The sequence below is a fragment of the Saimiri boliviensis genome, chromosome 11, assembly GCF_048565385.1.
Source record: "Saimiri boliviensis isolate mSaiBol1 chromosome 11, mSaiBol1.pri, whole genome shotgun sequence".
In the NCBI taxonomy this organism is placed as follows: Eukaryota; Metazoa; Chordata; class Mammalia; order Primates; family Cebidae; genus Saimiri; species Saimiri boliviensis.
In genome coordinates, this window is record NC_133459.1 from 9,092,635 (window position 1) to 9,114,306 (window position 21,672).

The following is a 21,672-nucleotide window of genomic DNA, read 5'->3' on the forward strand; positions in this document are numbered from 1 at the left end:
AAAGTCACTGCTTGGTGATCTCATGTATTCCAAGGCTCTAAATACTTGTATTCTTGAGACTACAGTGTGTTTATCCCCAATTCAGATTTCACCTGACTCCAGATTTCTAGACCAAGTGTTTGTCGAATAGGTGCCTCAAACTCACCTTGTCCAGCGCTGAACCCTTGATGTCCTCATCTCCTGCCTGAGTCTGCCCAGTCTCAGTAAATAGCACCTTCATTCTACCAACTGCTCAGGCCCAATGCCTTGGAGTTGTTGTTGATTTCTCTCCCTCTCTCAGCAAATGCCTCTAGGCTCTGTCTTAAAATATATCCATTGTCTAACCTCTTCTCACCGTCTCCAGACCACTGGCATCCCTTACCTGGGTTATTGCAATAGCCCACTGTTACCGGGAGCAGTAGCACATGCCTGTAGTCCCAGCTACTCAGGAGGCTGAAGTGGGAGGATCGCTTGAGCCCAGGAGTTCTGGGCTGTAGCGCACTATGCTGATTGGGTGTCTGCACTAAGTTCGGCATCAATATGGTGACCTCCCGGGAGCAGAGGACCATAATGTTGCCTAAGGAAGGGTGAACCAGCCCAGGTCAGAGACAGAGCAGGTCAAAACTCCCATGCTGATCAGTAGTGGGACTGCGCCTGTGAATAGCCACTGCACTCCAGCCTGGGCAACATGGCAAGACCTCATCTCTTAAAAAAAAGAAAAAAGAAAGAAAAATAGCCCACTGCTTGGTCTTCAACCTCCACTCTTGAGCATGTCCATATCAGAGATGGTGTTAAATGTCTCAGTCTGATCAATATTGGCACTCAGCTCAGCCCTTTTAAGCTTCCTTTCTCACTCAGAGCCAAATCCCGTGACGAGGGTGGCCTACAGCACACAGCAGGATCTGGCCCCTCAATGTGCTTCTGCCCTCGGCTTCGGACAATCTCTCCTCCACTCACCCTACCCCAGTCAGACTCACCTCCTGACCCTTCACTGACACGTGAGGGCCTTTACACCTGCTCTTCCCTCTACCTGGAATGCTCTTCCCCAGATTTTTCCCGACTCCTTCAGATATCCACGTATTTGGCACCCCCTCAGGGAGACCTTCCCTGACCACCCTTTCCAGAATAGCATTCCCTGACCCCAACCCAGCTTCATTTTTCATCATCACTGTCAGATTTACTGTGTATCTGTTTGGGTATTTGTTTTATGAAGCAGATCCTCCCTGCGCTCCGTGAGATTTGGGAGTCTTAGTATCTCCAGTGCCCAAAGGCCGTAGAAGGGCCTGTTGAGACGCCCAGGCACGCACTTAGGTAGTTCACGCCTGGCTGTTTTTTCGTCTTTCCTGGCACTGCCTTTCTTTCAGTGGGCTCATTCTTGACCAGGGAGTAGTAGGCAGGTGCCCCTGGAATCTCCTGCAGAATCTCCACCAAGCACAGACTGGAGCAGCACTTACCCAGAGGGCACTCACCAGCCAGCTTCAGCTGTTCCAGCTGTGTTCCCTTCCCTAACAAGAAAAGGCCTCTGCACAGATGTAAGCATTGAGGTCTTTCCTGATGGGTCTGTGTTTGGTGCATGTCAGAGCCTGCAGTGCTGTACTTGATTGTACCCATGAGTCGAACAGCTCTTATTATCTCCCCCCCACCCATGGCAGAGTTGAGGGAGGAGACAGCACCAGAGGCAAGCATGCTGACAGTTCTGTGGTGTGACAGCCTCACAGTGTGGAAAGACAAAATTCAAAAAGCTTAGTAGTCCACAGGCACTTGTAGGGGCAGAGAGGCTAGGCCTCCCTACTGTAGCACACTGCATCTCATAGTTTTAAAATAATGAAGATTGACTGAGCACAGTGGCACACACCTGTAATCCCAGCATTTTGGGAAGCCTAGATGGGCAGATTACTTGAGGTCAGGAGTTCAAGACCAGCCTGACCAATATGGTGAAACCCTATCTCTACTAAAAATACAAAAATTAGGCCAGGCGTAGTTGCTTACACCTGTAAGCCCAGTACTTTGGGGAGGCCGTGGTGAGTAGGAGGTCAGGAGTTCAAGACCAGCCTGGCCAACATGACGAAACCCTATCTTTACCAAAAATACAAAAATTAGCCAAGCATGGTGGCACATGCCTGTAATCCCAGCTACTCAGGAGGCTGAAGCAGGAGAATGGCTTGAACCTGGGAGGTGGCGGTTGCAGTGAGCCGAGATTGCAGCACTGCACTCCAGCCTGGGTGAAACAGCAAGACACTGTCTCAAAAAAAAAAAAAAAAGCCAGATGTGGTGGCGTGCACCTGTAATCCCAGCTACTTGAGAGGCTGAGACATGAGAATCGCTTGAATCCGGAGGCAGAGGTTACAGGGGACTGAGATTATGCCACTGCACTCTAGCCTGGTGACAGAGCAAGACTCCATCTCAAAAAAATAAAATAACAATAATAATGATGATGATGACTAAGTAAAAGTTACTATTAAGGGAAATAAACTACCCTTTCTTAGCACCATAATGTGTGTCAGGTACTATGTTCGATTCTCTTATTTCATCCTGCATAGAAGTTGATGGTGACTTCTTTTATTATTGAGGAAACAGAGGCTCATGGGAGTTAAATAAGGCACCAAGGTCACCTGGCTGGAAGTCCCAGCGAGCTCTGATGCTGAAAGGATGAAACTTCAGTTACCTGGGGAATTTGCTGTTGCGAGCAGTTCACTCATTCCCTAGGCATGTTGGCTTTATCACACACTTTCCAGTTATGCGCTTGGTGCTTTGCTGAGCTGATGACCAGGACCGAGCCTTACTCGGCATCTGTTCAATGTGTCCTAGGATCAGCAGCAGGCCCGTCAGTCTCAGCTTGCTCAGGACGAGCGCGTGTCCCGCTCTTACCTCGCCCTGGCCACCGAAACCGTGGACATGTTCCACATCCTCACGAAGCAGGTCCAGAAGCCCTTCCTCAGACCGGTGAGTAGAAACCAGGGGCTCTGTTCGGTGGTTTGGACTCCACATTCAGACTCTCTCACTTACAACTTCAGCAGTTGTCGAAGTCCTGGAAATTTTACTATCACAGTCACCAAAAAGTGCAATTCTCTTACTGATTTTGTTCCCAGTTATTCTCATTGATACAAGACTCTGTTGTTAGACTGAAGAGCAGATGTCTGATGTCACCACATAGGCTACAGGCACTTCCAAACGCCTTACTGCACTTTCTGCTTAGACAGGACATTGGATTATCAATATTGAAGTCATAACATATTTCTACCATTACTGAGTCCTATATTTTATTTATAGAAAAACATAAAGTAACATCCATTGACAATTGAAGGATATTAAGTAGAATAATTGAGACTGTGTAAGGTCTTGGCTTTCTTAGATGAAGCTCTCAATAAGCCAAAGGTTAATGAGAGCCGGCCATCACGAAGGTTTATGGTACATTGCAAATAGTCAAAGAGTTTGTCCTCAGCCAGCAAGCCCCGCTTCCTGTTTCTGAAATTGAAACTGAGCAACATCACTGAAGGCCTCTGCTCTGCTTCAGCCACCCTCACCACAACGTTGAAGAGTTTTATATTTGGCCAGGACAAGGGTAGTGAGGAAGGCAAGGCAGGGACCTAAAAGATTCAATAGCTGTTTGCCTGTGTGGACACATTTACTTTACAGTGGAACGTAATGCTACTGCATATTTCCCCTGATTTTCTGTATTGGCCCTGACCTCCGTTATCTGACTCCCATCATCTCCAGCAGAGGCACTGTTGCCACTCCCTGGTCTGGGTACAACTCTTTTCCCCTCTTTTCACTTTCCACTGCATGTCTCTTCATCAACAGATTTCGGTGTAAGAGCCACGGAACATGAAAGAAAACAGCTCACTGCCCAGATACTCGCCTCCTTTAGACGTTTGCAGAGTGGAAGGCCAGATAGTAAATAGTTGATGATTCCTCCATAACAACGTCAACACACCCACCTGCTTTGTAGACTTGTTGGGAAGATTAAGCTAAAACCACATAGAAGTACCTGGCAGAAGGCCAGGCACAACGGCTCATGCCTGTAATCCCAGCACTTTGGGAGGCCGAGGCCGGTGGATCCCCTGAGGGTCAGGAGTTTGAGACCAGCCCGGCCAACATGGTGAAACACCGTCTCTACTAAAAATACAAAAATTAGCCAGAAGTGATGGTGCATACCTGTAATCCCAGCTACTTGAGAGGCTGAGGCAGGAGAATCACTTGAACCCAGGAGGCAGAGGTTACAGTGAGCCAAGATCATACCACTCCAGCTTGGGTGACAGAGCAAGACTATGTCTCAAAGAATAATAAATGAATAAATAAATGTATTTTAAGGCCTGCTTATAGACCTGAGCCATCTGTACACTGTGGCCCTGTTCTTTTGCCCCAGTCTTGTGCCTGTGCCCGCTGTGATGTTTTCATTTTCTTTACTACACTATTTACTATCTGGTCTTCACAGACAAAGTATAAAGGCAATTCCATTTTGCAAACCTTTAAGTTTTGCATTTTCACCTCCTTTACTGACCAGCCCAGATCTCTCCTACTTAAAAAAAAATGACCAACTCTGTCCTATTATTACTCCTTCATTTCACAACTTCTCAACAATGAAATACAGTACTCTGTGCAAAACCAAATTATTGAAAAGCTAAGCATATGTTGAATTTGTATAAATCCAGTTATTAGATTTCATGAAAACCTTGTGACTTCAAGGAAAGCTTTCATGACTCCCTCTTTTTTTTTTTCATGACTCCCTCTTATGGCCAGTGTTTAATGCTCTCTAAGCCACATTTTCCTGTTTCAGGATTGCTTAAAGCCACATATGCCCAGCTGCCGTGTGTACTGGGTCATCTTGGGAGATTACTGCACAGATTATTATTTTCCAGGTGTTTTGTTTACTCTGTCTCACTGGCTAGATTTTAAACTATTTAAGGCATAACTTTTCTTTCCTTGCATTACTTTGTTATTTGCATGTGATAAGTACATAAGAATGGCACAGACCGAACTGCCAGGGGCTTTTGACATTTATGGGGAAAAATTTTATGAAATACTGATGGAGGAGCTGATTCAAATATTTTTTGGCTCAGATGATGGTGAGATTTGTATAATTTTCTCTTTTTTATTTGTTTCTTAATGAATTTGGAGTGATAATTTTTTTTAATTAAAAGCATGAATTTAAAGAAAAGGTTGGCTTTTTTGGGGATTTATAAATACATATTTCATTAGCCTGCAGCATTCCATTAAGTATTAGAATTATCAGATCAGAAATGGGGAGTAAAGTTGAATATAATGTTGTCTTGTCTTTCTTCAGCTTATGATACACAGCACATGTAAGAATTCTTTGAAGATTAATCCAGCCAATTCCCGTTCCTCCACTGAAATGGGAGTTTTTGGTCCTTTTCACTTGTCTCAACAGCATGAATTGTCCTATTATCCTGTGATTTCCTAGGAACTTGGACCGCGATTGGCTGCAATGCTGAACTTTAATCTTCAGCAACTCTGTGGCCCCAAGTGCCGTGACCTGAAAGTTGAAAACCCTGAGAAATACGGCTTTGAACCAAAGAAGCTGTTGGACCAACTGACGGATATTTACTTGCAGCTGGACTGTGCTCGGTTCGCGAAAGCCATTGCTGACGACCAGGTCGGTGCTCCATGTCACCGGGAGTCTGGATTTGGGCTGCTGAACTGGGCAATTTGAGTTGGCCTCTCTGTGAGTTTACTGGCAGATTCTGTGCAATTACATATCCACTGGTCCCTGGATTTTCCCTACTTGAAATGAAGGCAGATGATACAAACTGTGGTTCGAGAAGTTTTTAGTAAGTAATTGGAGATAATGACCACAGTGACCAGGGAACTCCTCGGTTGTAAATGAAGATGAATGGCTTGTTTTCCTTTGAGTGGGAAGAGCAGATTTGGGCTGGGCACAGTGGCTCAGGCCTATAATCCCAACGCTCTGGGAGGCCAGCGTGGGAGGATTGCTTGAGGCCAGGCTGCAGTGAGCCATGATTGCACCACCACACTCTAGCATGGGCGAGAGAATGAGATCCGGTCTCAATAAATAAATAAGTAGGTCAGGTGCAGTGGCTCACACCTGTAATCCCAGCACTTTGGGAGGCCAAGGCAGGCAGATCACAAGGTCACGAGTTCAAGACCAGCCTGGTCAACATGATGAAACCCTGTCTCTACTAAAGATACCAAAAAAAAAAAAAAAAAAAAAAAAAACCCTCCCAAGTAGCTGGGATTACACACGCACGCTGGGCGTGGTAGTGTGCATGTGTTAATTCCAGCTACTCGGGAGGCTGAGGCAGGAGAATCACTTTAACCTGGGAGGCAGAGGTTGCAATGAACCAAGGTGGCACCCTTGCACTCCAGCCTGGGCAACAGGGCAAGACTCCGTCTCTTAAAAACTAAAAATAAATATATTAATGAATTAAAACACAAAAGTGAAGAGCAGATTTGCTGCTCTGATCCCTCTCCAGTTGAATTCTTACCCCATCTTTCTAAGGGCCTTCTTAACAAAAACATTACATTTCCAAAAACAGCCTGATTTCCTCAAGGAATCAGAATCTTCTTCCCCAGTCTCCTGATAGAGTGCTGTTATTTTTGTGGTTGTCCAGGTTGAAAACCTCGTGTGGTTCTCTTTACAGTCGTCCCTCTCCTTCATTCCATGTGTCTCCTGTGAGCAGATCTGTCTGTGTGTGCTTCATTTCCACAGCCACCAATTTAGGCTAAGCTGTCCCTGTGTGATCTTCTAGTAATCCTAGAAAGAGCTGGCCGCACTCCATGGTCTGTTCTGCCTCAATTGCAACGTTCTGACAGCTCATGTTTATTAACTATATACCGCATTTCACCCAATTTTCATATCTCCACCCATTTAGTCCTCACAAAATCCTGTGATGTAGGTTCTATTAAATTCGTTGTTTTGCCGGGCATGGTGGCTGACGCCTGTAATCCCAGCACTTTGGGAGGCCAAGGTGGGTGGATCACAAGGTCAGGAGATCGATGCCATCCTGGCTAACATGGTGAAACCCCGTCTCTACTAAAAATACAAAAAAAATTAGCCGGGTGTGGTGGTGTACGTCTGTAGTCCCAGCTACTCGGAAGGCTGAGGCAGGAGAATCACTTGAACCCGGGAGGCGGAGGTTGTGGTGAGCCAAGATTGTGCCAGTGCACTCCAGCCTGGGCGACAGAGCCAGACTCCATCTCAAAAAAATTTCTTGTTTTAAAGTGAGGAAAGAGGCACAGAGAGGTTAAATAGCTTGCTCGAGGTCACAGAGTTAGTGTGGGACAAAGGCAAGATTGATGTCCGGGCAGCCTGGCCCTGAGTGCATATTCGCAGTCTCTGCTGTTCACTTAAAGTGCTCACAAAGAGCTGGGCATGGTGGTTCACGCCTGTAATCCCAGCACTTTGGGAGGCTGAGGCAGGTGATCATGAGGTCAAGGGTTCCAGACCAGCCCGAACAGCATGGTGAAATGCCATCTCTACTTAAAAAAACAAAAATTAAGGCTGGGCACAGTGGCTCACACCTGTAATCCCAGCACTTTGGGAGGCCAAGGCAGGTGGATCACAAGGGCAAGAGATGGAGACCATCCTGACTAACATAGTAAAACCCTGTCTCTACTAAAATACAAAAAAAAATTAGCTGGGCATGTTGGTGCGCACCTGTAGTCCCATCTACTTGGGAGGCTGAGGCAGGAGAATTGCTTGAACTCGGGAGGCGGAGGATGCAGTGAGCCGAGATCGCACCACTGCACTCCAACCTGGTGCCTGGTGATAGAGCAAGACTCTGTCTCCAAAAAAAAAAAAAAATTAGCCGGGCATGGTGGCACACACCTGTAATCCCAGCTGCTTGGGAGGCTGAAGCAGGAGAATCGCTTGAACCCAGGAGGCAGAGGTTGCAGTGAGCAGAGAGTGCACCATTGCACTCCAACCTGGGCGACAGAGCGAGACTCTGTCTCAAAAAAAAAAAAGAATGCTCACAAAGAACCATGCTTGTTTCTGTGTCTCTGCCTTTGTTCACACTACTTATCCAAGTACTATTCATGGCTCAGGTTAATCATCAGTAGGCATTCTAGAAGGTTCTTTACCCATATCTCATCCAAAGGAATAATATTACAATAAAAGCATTGTGGGTACTTTTTTTTTTTTTTTTTAAGAACAGCTTTATTGAGCTATAACTCACATATGTAGGTGCTTTTGGCTGTAGTAGCAGAGGAAATGGTCTTGACAAAGAATTTGCAATGGAAAAAATACACTGTCATGTCCTGTTTCTGTCATTGATGGGCCACAAAGATCATGTGGTCCCACAATATTACAATACCATATTTTCACTGTACCTTTTCTATGTTTAAAATACTCACCATTGTTTTACAACTGCCGACAGGATTCAGTAAGTCCCACACTGTGCAGGTGTATAGCCTAGGAGCAAGTAGGTGATACCATAGAGCCTTGATGTGGTGTAGGCCACACCACCTATGTTTGTGTAAGTAAATTCTATGATGTTTACACAACAACAAATTTGCCTAACAAGACGTTTCTCAGCGACACGACTGTATGCCTAAAGCAGTTTTTTCATAAAAAGTAGAGGTCAGTAAGAGGGCTAGGAAATTCTAGTTACTTGTAGGAGACATTAAAATATATACTGCTTTTCAGCTGAGCACAGTGGCTCACACCTGTAATCTCAGCACTTTGGGAGGCCGAGGTGGGAAGATCATGAGGTCTGGAGTTCAAGACCAGCCTGGCCAACATGGTGAAACCCCATCTCTACTAAAAGTACAAAAATTAGCTGGGCATGGTGGTAAGCACCTGTAGTCCCAGCTATTCAGGAAGCTGAGGCAGAAGAATCACTTGAACCTGGGAGGCAGAGGTTGTAGTGAGCTGAGATCGGGCCACTGCATGCACATGCGTGTGTGCGTGCATGCGCGCGCGCGCACACACACACACACACAGAGTTTTCCTAGCCCCCGACTATATAATATTGCTCAGATTTTAAACAGAAGGTAAGTCATAGTCTGCAGTGAGGGAAAGCATGTACCCGTTGAGGTGGGGTCCACAGCTGACTGTAGCTGGAGTCTCTAACCCAGCTGGAGGTTGGTGTGAAAAGCCACTGAGCCTCTTTCATCGGTACTGCAGGAAGGCTTGGAAGAGCTGTCTAGCGTGCACCCACTCCAGGGCAGTTGTGCTCCAGCTGCCACATCACCAGCACTTAATGGAACACACAGGTTTCTGTGTGGATGGGCACAGCATGCCCAGTGAGGTGATGCACAAGTGAATGTGACACAGGCACACTTTGAGCAGCCTTTCCTTGGTGGCCAACAACACGTTTCACCGCCTGGTCATGCCTTGGATTATGATGGTGGCCTCTGGTGGCACCTGGCTTGAGTCATAGACAGCAATTTCTGGCACGGGGGCACACAAGGGTCCTTGAATATCTAAATGGTCCTGTTCTTCCAGACCCGTGAAACAAACACAGACGTGCCAGTGACACATGGAGAGAAAAGCATATTTTAATAAGTGTTGGGCCAGGCACAGTGGCACACACCTGTAACCCCAGCACTTTGGGAGGTCGAGGCAGGCAGATCGCCTGAGGTCAGGAGTTTGAGACCATCCTGGCCAACGTGGTGAAACCCCATTTCTACTAAAAATACAAAAACTTAGCCGGGCATAGTGGTGGGTTCCTATAATCCCAGCTACTTGGGAGGCTGAGGCAGGAGAATTGCTTGAACCCAGTAGGCGGAGGTTAGTGAGCCAAGATCGCACTACTGCACTCCAGCCTGAGCAACAAGAGCGAAACTCCATCTCAAAAAAAAAAAAAAAAAAAGTGTTTTTGCTTTCTTTCAAAGTGTGGTGTTTATGCTGATTGTTGGGTATTTTCTGTTTATATTGGCTATAAACTGATTAGGAGCCTGCTTACTTGATTGTTTTAGAAGAGAGTTTTGGTGGGGGCGGGGGCAGTAAGGGCAGAAGGATGGGCGACTGGCAGGCACTGCGGAAGAGGGTGTAGAATTGCATCTTCTCCTCTGGAGGCAGCAGTATCTTGGCTTTGGTTTGGTTTAGTATGTCTTGTTTTCCTGGGAAGGCAAAGAAGAAAATGACAGCTTTGTAGGTAAAGAAATGGAGAGGAGGCTTCTCTCCCTCTATACTAAGAGTAGGCTGAAGACCCATGTCCAGAAGGCTGACAGAAAGTTGGCTGGATAAAGAGCCACTGAGCTTGATGCTCAAGAATGTGAGGGGAGGGCTCCACGCCAGAGAAGATGGGATACCACATTGGTCCCGGGAGACATTAAAGTGAAAGTGACCCAGACTGCGCCTTTATGGGCAGATGCCTGTTCCGTGGACAGGCTGCGTGTCTGTTGTCCATGGAGCAGTGTCTGTTAACACCATTTTCCATTAAAAAGTAAAAAAGGGCTGGGCGCGGTGGCTCAAGCCTGTAATCCCAGCACTTTGGGAGGCCGAGGCAAGTGGATCACGAGGTCAAGAGATTGAGACCATCCTGGTCAACATGATGAAACCCCATCTCTACTAAAAATACAAAAAATTAGCTGGGCATGGTGGCGCGTGCCTGTAATCCCAGCTACTCAGGAGGCTGAGGCAGGAGAATTGCCTGAACCCAGGAGGTGGAGGTTGCGGTGAGCCGAGATCGCGCCATTGCACTCCAGCCTGGGTAACAAGAGCGAAACTCCATCTCAAAAAAAAAAAAAAAAAAAAAAAAAAGTAAAAAAGATTCAGCATCTACTTCAGAAAATAAAAAAATTAAAATCCCATCATAGCCACACTTCTCCCACGCAGTGTCCTAAGTTAATTGCTCCCTCCTGCAACCTCCCAGAATGTGAGTCTGCATCTCACACAGTCAGTGCTTCGTTTTCTTGTTTAATTTTTTCTTCTTTATTGAGGTAAAATTCATATATAACAAAATTAACCATTTGAAAGTGGACCATTTGGTGGCATGTAGTCCAGTCACAGTGTTGTGCAGCCACCGCCTCTACCTCGTTCCAAAACGTGTATCACCCCAAAAGGAAAACCCATATCCATAAAGCATCACTGCCTGTATATACCGCATTGCCCCAGCCCCTGGCAGCTGCAAATCTGCTTTCTATCTCTCTTTCCCTATTTTTAGATTTACCTATTCAACTATTCTGGACATTTCATATAAACAGGCTGATACAGTGTGTAACGTTTTATGTCTGGCTTCTTTCACTTAGCATCATGTTTCAAGGTTCATTTGTGTTGTAGAATGTATCAGTATTTCATTCCTTTTCATGGCTGAGTAATATTTCACTGTATGGATATACCACCATTTGTTTATCATCCATTGATAGACATTTGGGTTATCTCCACCCTTTGGCTGTTGTAAATAGTGCTGCTATGAACATTCATGTAAAAGTATTTAAACACCTGTTTTCAGTTATTTTGGGTATATACTTAGGAGTGGAATTGTTCAGTCATGTGGAAATTCCATGTTTAACTTTTTGAGGGACTGCCAGAGTGTTTTCTACAGCTGCTGCACCATTTGACATTCCCACCAGCAATGTATAAGGTTTAGATTTTCATTCTTTCTCTTTTTTTTTTCTTTTGTTTACTTTATATTCTTTCTACCATGAAGTTTAAATTTCTTTACATCCTCATTAGCACATGTTAATTTGTTTTTGTTTCTTAAATACGCATCCTAGTGGGAGTGCGGTAGTATTTCATTATGGTTTTGATTTGTATTTCCCTAATGACAAACACCATTGAACACCTTTTCATGTGCTTGCTGGCCATTTTTATGTTTTCTTGGGAGCAATGTCTATTCACGTTCTTTGCCCATTTTTTAATTGGGTTGTTTGCGTTTTTATTGTTGAATTGGAAGAGTTCTTTACATATTCTGGATGCTAGGTGATATCAGACGATACATGTATCATTGGAGAAATGATTTGCAGATACTCTTATGTTAGTCCGTTGCATCTCTATACAGGAGTACCCAAGGTTGGGTACTTTATAAAGAAAAGAGGTGTAGGCTGGGCACAATGGCTCATGCCTGTAATTCCAGCACTTTGGGAAGCCGAGTTGGGCAGATCACCTGGGACCAGGAGTTTGAGACCAGCCTGGCCAACATGGTGAAACCTTGTCTTTACTAAAAATAGAAAAAAATTATTCATAATCGCCTTCTTTGAAAAGAAAAAAATTAGCCAGGCATGGTAGCTCACATCTGTAATTCCAGCTACTTGGGAGGCTGAGGCAGGAGAATCACTTGAACCCAGGAGGTGGAGACTTAAGTGAGCTGAGATCACACCACTGCACTGTATCCTGGATGACAGAGCGAGACTCCACCTCAAAAATTAAAATTAAAATTAACCAGGTATAGTGGCATGCACCTGTAATCCCAGCTACTTGGTGGCTAAGGTGAGAGGATCGCTTGAGCCTAGGAGTTTGAGGCTGCGGTGAGCCATGATTGCACTGCTGCCCTCCAGCCTGAGCAACAGAATGAGATTCTGTCTCAAAATCTTTATTTATTTATTTATAGTAAAACATATATGACAAAAGCACTGGCCGCTTGTTTAGTGATGGCGATGCAAATACAGATGTATGTCATCACTAAGCAAGTGGCCAGTGGTTTTGCCATGTATGTTTTACTATAAATACAAAATACAACATACTTTGCTATTTGGCATGGCAGTGATTTTTATGAATTAGACACCTGTGAGGTAGATATTTCTCTGCACATTTTACACTCAAAGAACCTGGGCTTGGGAGAGTTCAGATTTGCCTAAGACCACACAGCTGGTAGCTGGTAGAGCCAGAATTGAAGTTGAGGTTTGTCTGGGTCCATGGTGAGTGCCTGTCCTCCTCTCCATGTCTTCCCTTCCTGGGGACGTAGATTGTGTCTGCTCCCAGGCCTATTCACTGGTTCATCGGGGTGGTCTGACATCCATGGAGAGCCTGACATGTGCTAGTGCTAAACTAAATGAGCTTGAAGGAGGCTTGAAAGTGAACAGGAGAAAGCTCCTCTAGATATGAGCAACATTGCCTTGTTTTTACCATGCCTACCTTTGTGGAAGAGAGCTGGAATTTTCACCTCCTCTGTCTTATAGTCTGCTAGGGCATAGTGCCCCACAAGGACTGAAATAGACTAGATTTCCTTCTCTTTTTAATGTTTAAACTTTAACAGAAATGCATGCTAGCTGTAAAAATTCAAAAAAAAAAATCCCATCTGCCTCAATCCTGCAGCCCTCCCGAGAGGGAGTGACCTCGTACAGTTTGGCTCAAATTATTCCAGTCTTTATGCATTTGTAAGCATAAAAAGTGCATACTTTTACATGGCTATAAATGCATAAAGACTGGGATATATATAATATATAAGTATATATAATTTTAGGGCTTCTTTAAAGGGGAAAAATCCACAAATGGATCAAACTTTGGATATTTTCTGCAGCTTGCTTTTTTTTTCCACCTCAAATACATTTACGTCTCACGTTGCCATTTCTCCTTTGCAGAGATCCTACAGTAAGGAATTGTTTGAAGAAGTTATTTCAAAGATGCGGAAGGCAGGGATCAAATCTACAATAGCGATAGAAAAATTTAAGCTGCTGGCCGAGAAAGTGGAGGAGATAGTGGCCAAGAACGCACGCGCAGAAATCGACTACAGCGATGCTCCTGATGAGTTCAGAGGCAAGTGGTCTTGTCTTTTTCATGCTGATTTCTTTTGAGTTAACTGGAAATCGATAACATTACAAGAGGGCGCCCTGCGCTATTAATTTTTTAATGGTGTGCTATGGAGCTGCTTTTTGAGACCATCTGTCTTAAATTACATTTGCCTATTTTTAGCTCATACTGTAAATTGAAAGGAAGAAACATCCTTAGCCTGTGTTAAAACCAGATAACAGCCCTGAAGACTGTAAGGGCAGGGCTGCCTTTGCAAGTGAGGATTCACATTTTCAAAGAATTCCAAGAAGTCCTAAGACAAAGGATTCCAGCCTGCGTCCTCACCACAGAGCCTGTGGGGCCTGCTGCTGGGTCTGTCCCAGGGTCTTTCTTCTCTGTTCCCTCTCCCCAGCAATAGCTGACAAAGAAGTGCCTTCCCCTCTACAAAAGGCAGTGCATATCCCTTTATTGAAGGCTGATTTCCTTCTAAACCTGGGGGCCTCACAGAGGCCCTTTGATTGCTATTTCTTTGGATGGATTTTTCACTGGTCGAAGGGGCTTTGTTTTGTTTTCTTTTTCAGCTCTGGGCTGAAAAACTCTTCTTAGCTAAGAGTTTGCCTTGCTTTGTCCCTGCAGACCCTCTGATGGACACCCTCATGACTGACCCCGTGCGACTGCCCTCTGGCACCATCATGGACCGCGCCATCATCCTGCGGCACCTGCTCAACTCCCCCACGGACCCCTTCAACCGGCAGACGCTGACAGAGAGCATGCTGGAACCAGGTAAGAGGAGGGCACGGTGTGAGGTGCAGCGCTGGCGTCAGTGCCGGGAGACAAAGCCCAAGCTGCATCTCGGAGATGAAGCAGAAGGGAAAGTTATTAAATCCAGAAACTACCTGGTTTATGACACTCTGTAGAAAAGACCCAAAACACTCTTGGCCCTTTTTCCCTGCAGCCCTTCCCTCTCATGCCGCATTCCTCTGCCGTCTTCGGGCTCGGTGAAGGAATGAATGGCCTTTTCTTCCCATTTAGACAGAGCGACAAGCATCTTCTCTCAGGAAGAGCCCTCCCATCTGGGGCATTAATCCTCCTTTTTTTTTCTTTTCTCAGTGCCAGAACTGAAAGAGCAGATTCAGGCGTGGATGAGAGAGAAACAGAACAGCGATCACTGAACCGTCCCCACCGCCCACCCTCTGCTAGACACAGCCAAGGCCAACGAGGCGAGCAGAAGCAGCGGCCGCGGCGAAGCTGCCGTTCATGTGTTGGAGGCCACATGTGGCAAACCACCCCAGGCCCACCCAGAGCCAGCAAACACTGAGACCTGAAAGGACATGGATGAGAAGAGGAGCCCGATTCCTGTACATATATTTAAGTGACAAACACGGTCAAAAGCTTAAGGGACAAGTTTCATGGTTGCGTGTGTAACAAAGCACGTCCTTCTTATGTCACAGTTTGGGGCAGCGGAAGTCTTTTAGCGATGGCTAACGGGTCTGGGCAGCATCCCTTCATGAATTTTTAATCCAGTATCCGTTGATTTGATTGTGATTAGAGAACCCTGGACATTTTGCTGCTAAAGAATCTTTTCTCCCCTCCTCCCCTTCCCTGACCCAACTTGCACTGCTGTGGATTTTTTTAAGAGAAGCAAAAACAAAAATAAACTCCTCTCCCTGGCCCTCCAAACATATATTCTGTGAGATAACTGTGCCTGCTACCAAGTGTTAATCCTGGGATCGTATTTTTATATCATATTCACATATTTGTTTTTTTAATTGGTGTTAGATGACATGATTAATAAAAAAGGCAAGATATTTTCAGAATTTGAATTTCAGTTTTTTTTTTTCTTTTGAAACGTCCCTTTAAGATTTTTTTATTCTAAACAAAATAAAGAAAATCTTGCTGCTCTGGTCCTTATAATAAGCCCTCTCTTAGGAATCTGAGGAGCAGCTGCAGCAAAATCTAAGGGGTGTAAGTGTATCAGGACTTACGTGACTTAGGGTATTTTGGGGAGATGAGGGTTGGGTGTTTTTTTTTTAATGCTACGTGACAGTTCAAAACCTTTACAGTTATCCTCTGGAGGTAATTGAATTCCTTAACCCTTGGGTGTGTGAGTTTGAGGCAGGGTCATTTGTATGATGTGTTTGGTCTTACCAAAGCAAAAGAGGGTGCAGGGATGTGGGAGTATGTCTGCCAGTTTAAACACACACAGACAAACACAGCCACACGCGCACACAAGTATAAGACTTTTTGTATTACTGCTCCCTACTTAACATACTTGAATTCTTGAATTTCCTTTGGGGTTAAAAAGGATTTGAAACCATAAAGTGTTTTGAAGAAATTAAGTCTCTAAAAAAACATACTTTCTTTTTTCTTTTCCTTTTTCCCCCTCCACAGACAATGTCCTCTGTTCAATTCCTAACGCAAACTACAATAAATGGTGATACACATTCAGAAGAAATCTTCTTTGAGTCTATTCTTTTTTGTGGGGAGGAAAAAAAAAAAAGGGACAGGGTGGGTGGGTAAACAAGAGCCAAATGAGTTTGCATGTGGTGAATTATCTTGCCTGGTTCCAATTAGCAGTTGCTATTTTTAAAAGAAAACTTTCTCCTTCGTGTCAATCTCAATGCTGCATTTGGATCTCATTTCACTGTTTGCTGATTTGAGGGGTAAGCTTGGTCATATTCAGTCTTCTGCCTTTCTTGAGTTTCTCTGCCTTATCTAAAGTATCTTCCCAGAACTTCAGGATTCTTCCTCAAATCCAACCCATTTTATTGGCATTTTTCTTAGGCTCTCCAGTTTAGGCAACCATTTCTATCAGCTCGTGTAAGAACAACAAATAGCAATAATAACAGCAAGCACCGACATAGCACTGTCTGCATGCCAGGTGCTTCAAGGCGTTGACATTTTAGGGTTTCATCCTCTAGGAAGACAATACTGTTATTCTAGGGTTGTTTTTTTATTTTTATTTCTTTATTTATTTTTTAGAAGAGTGAGTGAGATGTTTTGAGTGTCAATTACATTTTTTTTTTTTTTTTTTTTTTGAGACGGAGTTTCTCACTGTCACCCAGGCTGGAGTACAGTGGCGCAATCTCAGCTCACTGCAGTCTGTGCCTCCTGGGTTCAAGCAATTCTGCCTCAGCCTCCCGAGTAACTAGGACTACAGGTATGTGCCACCACGCCCAGCTAATTTTTTGTGTATTTTTTTAAATAGAGATGGGGTTTCACCATGTTGGCCAGGATGGTCTCGATCTCCTGACCTGGTGATCTGCCCACCTCGGCCTCCCAAAGTGCTGGGATTACAGGCATGAGCCACCGCGCCCACCCCCGCCCCACCTTTTTTTTTTTTTTTAAATAAATGAGAGCTCTATCTGTTGCCCAGCCTGGCCTTGAACACATAGCCTTGCCTCCTCAAGCTCCAGGACAACTGAACTGAGCCACTGCAGCTCTATTTGTTTGTTTGTTTTTTTCTTTCTTTCTTGAGGCAGCGTCTCACTCTTTCACCCAGACTGGAGTGCAGTGACTCGGTCTTTGGCTCACTGCAACCTCTGCCTCCTGGATTCAACTGCTTCTCCTGCCTCAGCCTCCTGAGTAGCTGGGATTACAAGCACCTGCCACCATGCCCAACTAATTTTGTATTTTTAGTAGAGACAGGGTTTCACCATATTCGCCAAGCTGGTCTCGAACTCCTGACCTCGTGATCCACCCACCTTCACCTCCCAAAGTACTGGGATTACAGGCATGAGCCACTACACCTGGACTTCTTTTTTAAGAAAAATAGAGACAGGGTCTCACTATGTTGTCCAGGCTGGTCCTGAACTCCTTGGCTCTGGTGCTCCTCCTGCCTCAGCCTTCCAAAATGCTGGGATTACAGGCATGAACCACCACTCCCTGCCTATCTCAGTTTTTTAAGAATATATCTGTGCGTGGGATGTAGAGAGGGTAGATAACTTACCCAACGTCACCTGGCTGCTTGGCTAAGAACCAGGTGTTCAGGCTTCAGAGCCCATGCCCTCAGTCTCTATGTCTGCTTCTCTTGAGCACATTTTTTTTTTTTTTAAGATGGGGTTTCACCATGTTGGTCAGGCTGGTCTTGAACTCCCGACCTCAGGTGATCCGCCCACGTTGAGCTACCGACCGTGAGCTACCACGCCCGGCCCTCTTGAGCACATTTGAACCAAACAACTTGGCCAGGTGTGGTGGCACATGCCTGTAATCCCAGCACTTTGTGAGGCCAAGATGGAAGAATCAGTTGAACCCAGGAAATCAAGACCAGGCTGGGCAACATACTGAGACCCTGGCTCTTTTTAAAAAAATACATATATTTAAAAATGAAGGCCAGGCACAGTGGCCTGTAATCCTAGCACTTTGGGAGGATAAGGCGGGTAGATACCTGAGGTCCCCCTTGCCAACAAGGTGAACCCTCATGTCTACTAAAAAATACAAAAATTAGCACAGCGTGGAGTTGGGTCCCTGTAATTCCAGCTACCTTGGGAGGCTGAGGCAGGAGAATCGCTTGAACCCAGGAGGCAGAGGTTGCAGTGAGCTGAGATTGTGCCACTGCACTCCAGCCTGGGCAACAGAGTGAGATTCCATCACCCCTCCTTCAAAAAAATAAACAATTAAAAAAAATATATATATATATACACATATATATATACATACATGAAATGAAAAACTAAGGAAAAAGTTCATGATAGCAAAAAATTTAGACAATATAAGCAAAAAGAAGAAAAAAAAATCCACATTTTCACCATGCAGATAATTCTGTTTAATTGTTTTTTTTTTTTTTTTTTTTTGAGACGGAGTTTCGCTCTTGTTACCCAGGCTGGAGTGCAATGGCGCGATCTCGGCTCACCGCAACCTCCGCCTCCTGGGTTCAGGCAATTCTCCTCCCTCAGCCTCCTGAGTAGCTGGGATTACAGGCACGCACAACCATGCCCAGCTAATTTTTGTATTTTTAGTAGAGACGGGGTTTCACCTTGTTAACCAGGATGGTCTCGATCTCTCGACCTCATGATCCACCCGCCTCAGCCTCCCAAAGTGCTGGGATTACAGGCTTGAGCCACCGCGCCCGGCTTTTCTTTTTTTTTTAATGAGACAGTCTTGCTTTTTTGCCCAGGCTGGAGTGCAGTGGCACAATCTCAACTCACTGCAACCTCTGCCTCCCAGGTTCAAGTGATTCTCCTGCCTCGGCCTCCCAAGTAGCTGGGACTACAGGTGCGTGCCACCATGCCCAGGTAATTTTTGTATTTTTAGTAGAGACAGGGTTTCACCATGTTGGCCAGGATGGTCTCGATCTCTTGACCTTGTGATCTGCCCACCTCGGCCTCCCAAAGTGCTGGGATTACAGACATGAGCCACCACGCCTGGCCTTAATTGGATTACTTTTTACTAAATGTACATATCTAAGTTTAGTGCCTGTAGAATTATGATCCTACTGGCCTCTTGCCTGATTTTGTTTGTGTTTATCTCACCAGTGTGGACTGCTTGTCTCCTCTCCTTCCAGATTCCAAACTCTGACTTTAATCCCCCGGTTGTCCCCCCTGAATGTAGTAATGCTGCTTTATACCACCATATGCACTTGTCATTCTGAATAATTCAGAGGTTTCAAGGACCTGCCGGGTAGGACAGAGATGCAGCCAGTCTCCTGCCTGTACTGTCTCTAGGGGGAAGGAAGATGGTTTGGGTTTCTATTTTTATAGTCTCAAGAGTTGCTGTTGTGTGTTTGTCTGCAGTCTGTTAATTGTGGATATTGAAATAAATCCCAAAATATATTAAAAGTAGGTCTTGACTAAAGGGAAGATTGTCAAGTAAGAGAACCAGATCAGCAGAAGAGAAATGATCCTTGAGAGAAAGATGATTAAAATAACTTCTGCCCTGTGTGGTGGCTCAGCGTGGTGTAGGTTTTAAAAAGATGTCGATCGAATATCTTTCGAAAAAAAAGCTGAGCACATCGTTCACTTTTTGTAACCTCTGGGTTTGGTACATCAAGTAGTGAATTTCACAGCATTTTGGTTGGAGTGAAAGTGACATGAATAGGCCTCATTGGACTAGGTTTTTGTTTTTTTTTTGCTTGGCTGGTTGGTTTTTTTTTCAGACAGAGTCTCGCTCTGTCACCCAGGCTGGAGTGCAGTGGTACGATTTCGGCTCATTGCAACCTCTGCCTCCTAGGTTCAAGCGATTCTCCTGCCTTAGCCTCCTGAGTAGCTGGGATTACAGGCACACATCACCACCTCCGGTCTTTTTGGTTTTTTTCTATAAGTAAAGACGGAGTTTCACCGTGTTGGCCAGCATGGTCTGAGGTCAGACTCCTGACCTCAAGTGATCCACCTACCTCGGCCTCCCAAAGTGCTGGGATTACAGGCATGAGCCACCATGCCCAGCCTCAAGGTACATTTTTGATTGAAGGAGACATAGTAGCCTATGAGCTTGATGCTGGCATCAGCTAGTGTTGATGCAGAAAGTCATTCTGAGTTGGTGATGATCATCTGCATTTGTGAGCCTATTCTATGTGCGAGCCACTCTTACATGTATTAGTGGAGCTGGCACATGAATCTAGGGCATTTGGCCTTTCCAGCCTCATCTCTTCCCCAGAATCTACAAGTTCAGAAGAACTCAGAATGCCCAAGGAGAGGCGGAGAAGCAGCATAGCATTATGCCATGGGAGAGACTTTGACCTTGAGGTCAGCTCCAGACCTAACCCCCGTTTTAAATGATTAGATAACTTCAATCTCACGGCTTTCATTCATTACTAGCCACTCATGTTGATCCCAAATGGGTATCTCAAGCCCCACTTCTTTCCAGTACTGCACACCCTGGGCATCTCAGATGACTAAAAGGCCCTCAGGGCTGGGCACGGTGGCTCATGCCTGTAATCCCAGCACTTCAGGAAGCCAAGGTGGGCAGATCACGAGGTCAAGAGGTTGAGACCATCCTCGACAACATGGTGAAACCCCATAATTACTAAAAGTACAAATATTAGCCGGGTGTGGTGGTTCACATCTGTAGTCCCAGCTACTCAGGAGGCTGAGGCAGGAGAATTGTTTGAACCCAGGAGGTGGAGGTTGTAGTGAGCCGAGATTGCACCACTGCATTCCAGCCTGGTGACCGAGCGAAACTCCATCTCAAAAAAAAAAAAAAAAAAAAAAAGCTCTCAGATTTAATATATCCCAACCTGAACTCCACACACATTCCCCTGGGCCCGCTCCTCTTAGTCTCCTCATCCCAGTAAATGACAACTCCATCCTTCCAAGTCGCTCAGGCCACAAACCTTCGAGTCATCCTTCACTCCGCTGTTGTGCTCTCCTCCTTTGTCCAATCTGTCCACAAATCTCTCTGCTCGGCCGGGCACGGTGGCTCATGCTGTAATCCCAGCACTTTAGGAGACCGAGGCGGGTGGATCACCTGAGGTCAGGAGTTCGAGACCAGCCTAGCCAACATGGTGAAACCCTGTCTCTACTAAAAATACAAAACTTAGCTGGCATGGTGTTGGGCGCCTGTAATCCCAGCTACTTGGGAGCCTGAGGCATGAGAATCACTTGAACGCAGGAGGTGAAGGTTGCAGTGAGCCAAGTGTAGGGTTTATTTTCTTTTTTTTTTTTTTTTTTTTTTTGAGATGGAGTTTCGCTCTTGTTACCCAGGCTGGAGTGCAATGGCACGATTCCGGCTCACCGCAACCTCCGCCTCCTGGGTTCAGGCAATTCTCCTGCCTCAGCCTCCTGAGTAGCTGGGATTACAGGCACGCGCCACCATGCCCAGCTAATTTTTTTTGTATTTTTAGTAGAGACGGGGTTTCACCATGTTGACCAGGATGGTCTCGATCTCTTGACCTTGTGATCCACCCACCTCGGCCTCCCAAAGTGCTGGGATTACAGGCTTGAGCCACCGCGCCCGGCCGGGTTTATTTTCTGTAAGGTTTATTGCTGAGTTTAAAATGAGGAAACTGAGGCCTGCATGAAAACAATTAGACGCCAATTTATTCGGCTCCCGGGCGAGGTTCTGTGGTCCCAGGGAAAGAGGCCAGGGAAGCCAGTGTAACTCCTCTCAGGCCTGGGGTTATCTAGGGAGGGAAGGTGCTCTGATTGGCTGTGGAGAAACAGGAC

The 21,672-nt window shown here is 45.5% G+C and overlaps 1 protein-coding gene across 2 annotated transcripts in view; it reads left to right on the forward strand.

Annotated features, from left to right (window-relative positions):
- Positions 1-16,028, forward strand: part of UBE4B (ubiquitination factor E4B) — a 153,857-nt gene extending 137,829 nt beyond the window's left edge. For both annotated transcript variants that reach the window (XM_074380045.1, XM_039473879.2), the window contains 5 exons: positions 2,788-2,922; positions 5,402-5,593; positions 13,426-13,600; positions 14,210-14,356; positions 14,684-16,028. In XM_074380045.1, coding sequence (XP_074236146.1) covers positions 2,788-2,922; positions 5,402-5,593; positions 13,426-13,600; positions 14,210-14,356; positions 14,684-14,745 — 711 coding nt within the window. In that variant the 3' untranslated portion in view covers positions 14,746-16,028. The remainder of the gene's footprint in view (positions 1-2,787; positions 2,923-5,401; positions 5,594-13,425; positions 13,601-14,209; positions 14,357-14,683) is intronic.
- Positions 16,029-21,672: the final 5,644 nt, after the last annotated feature.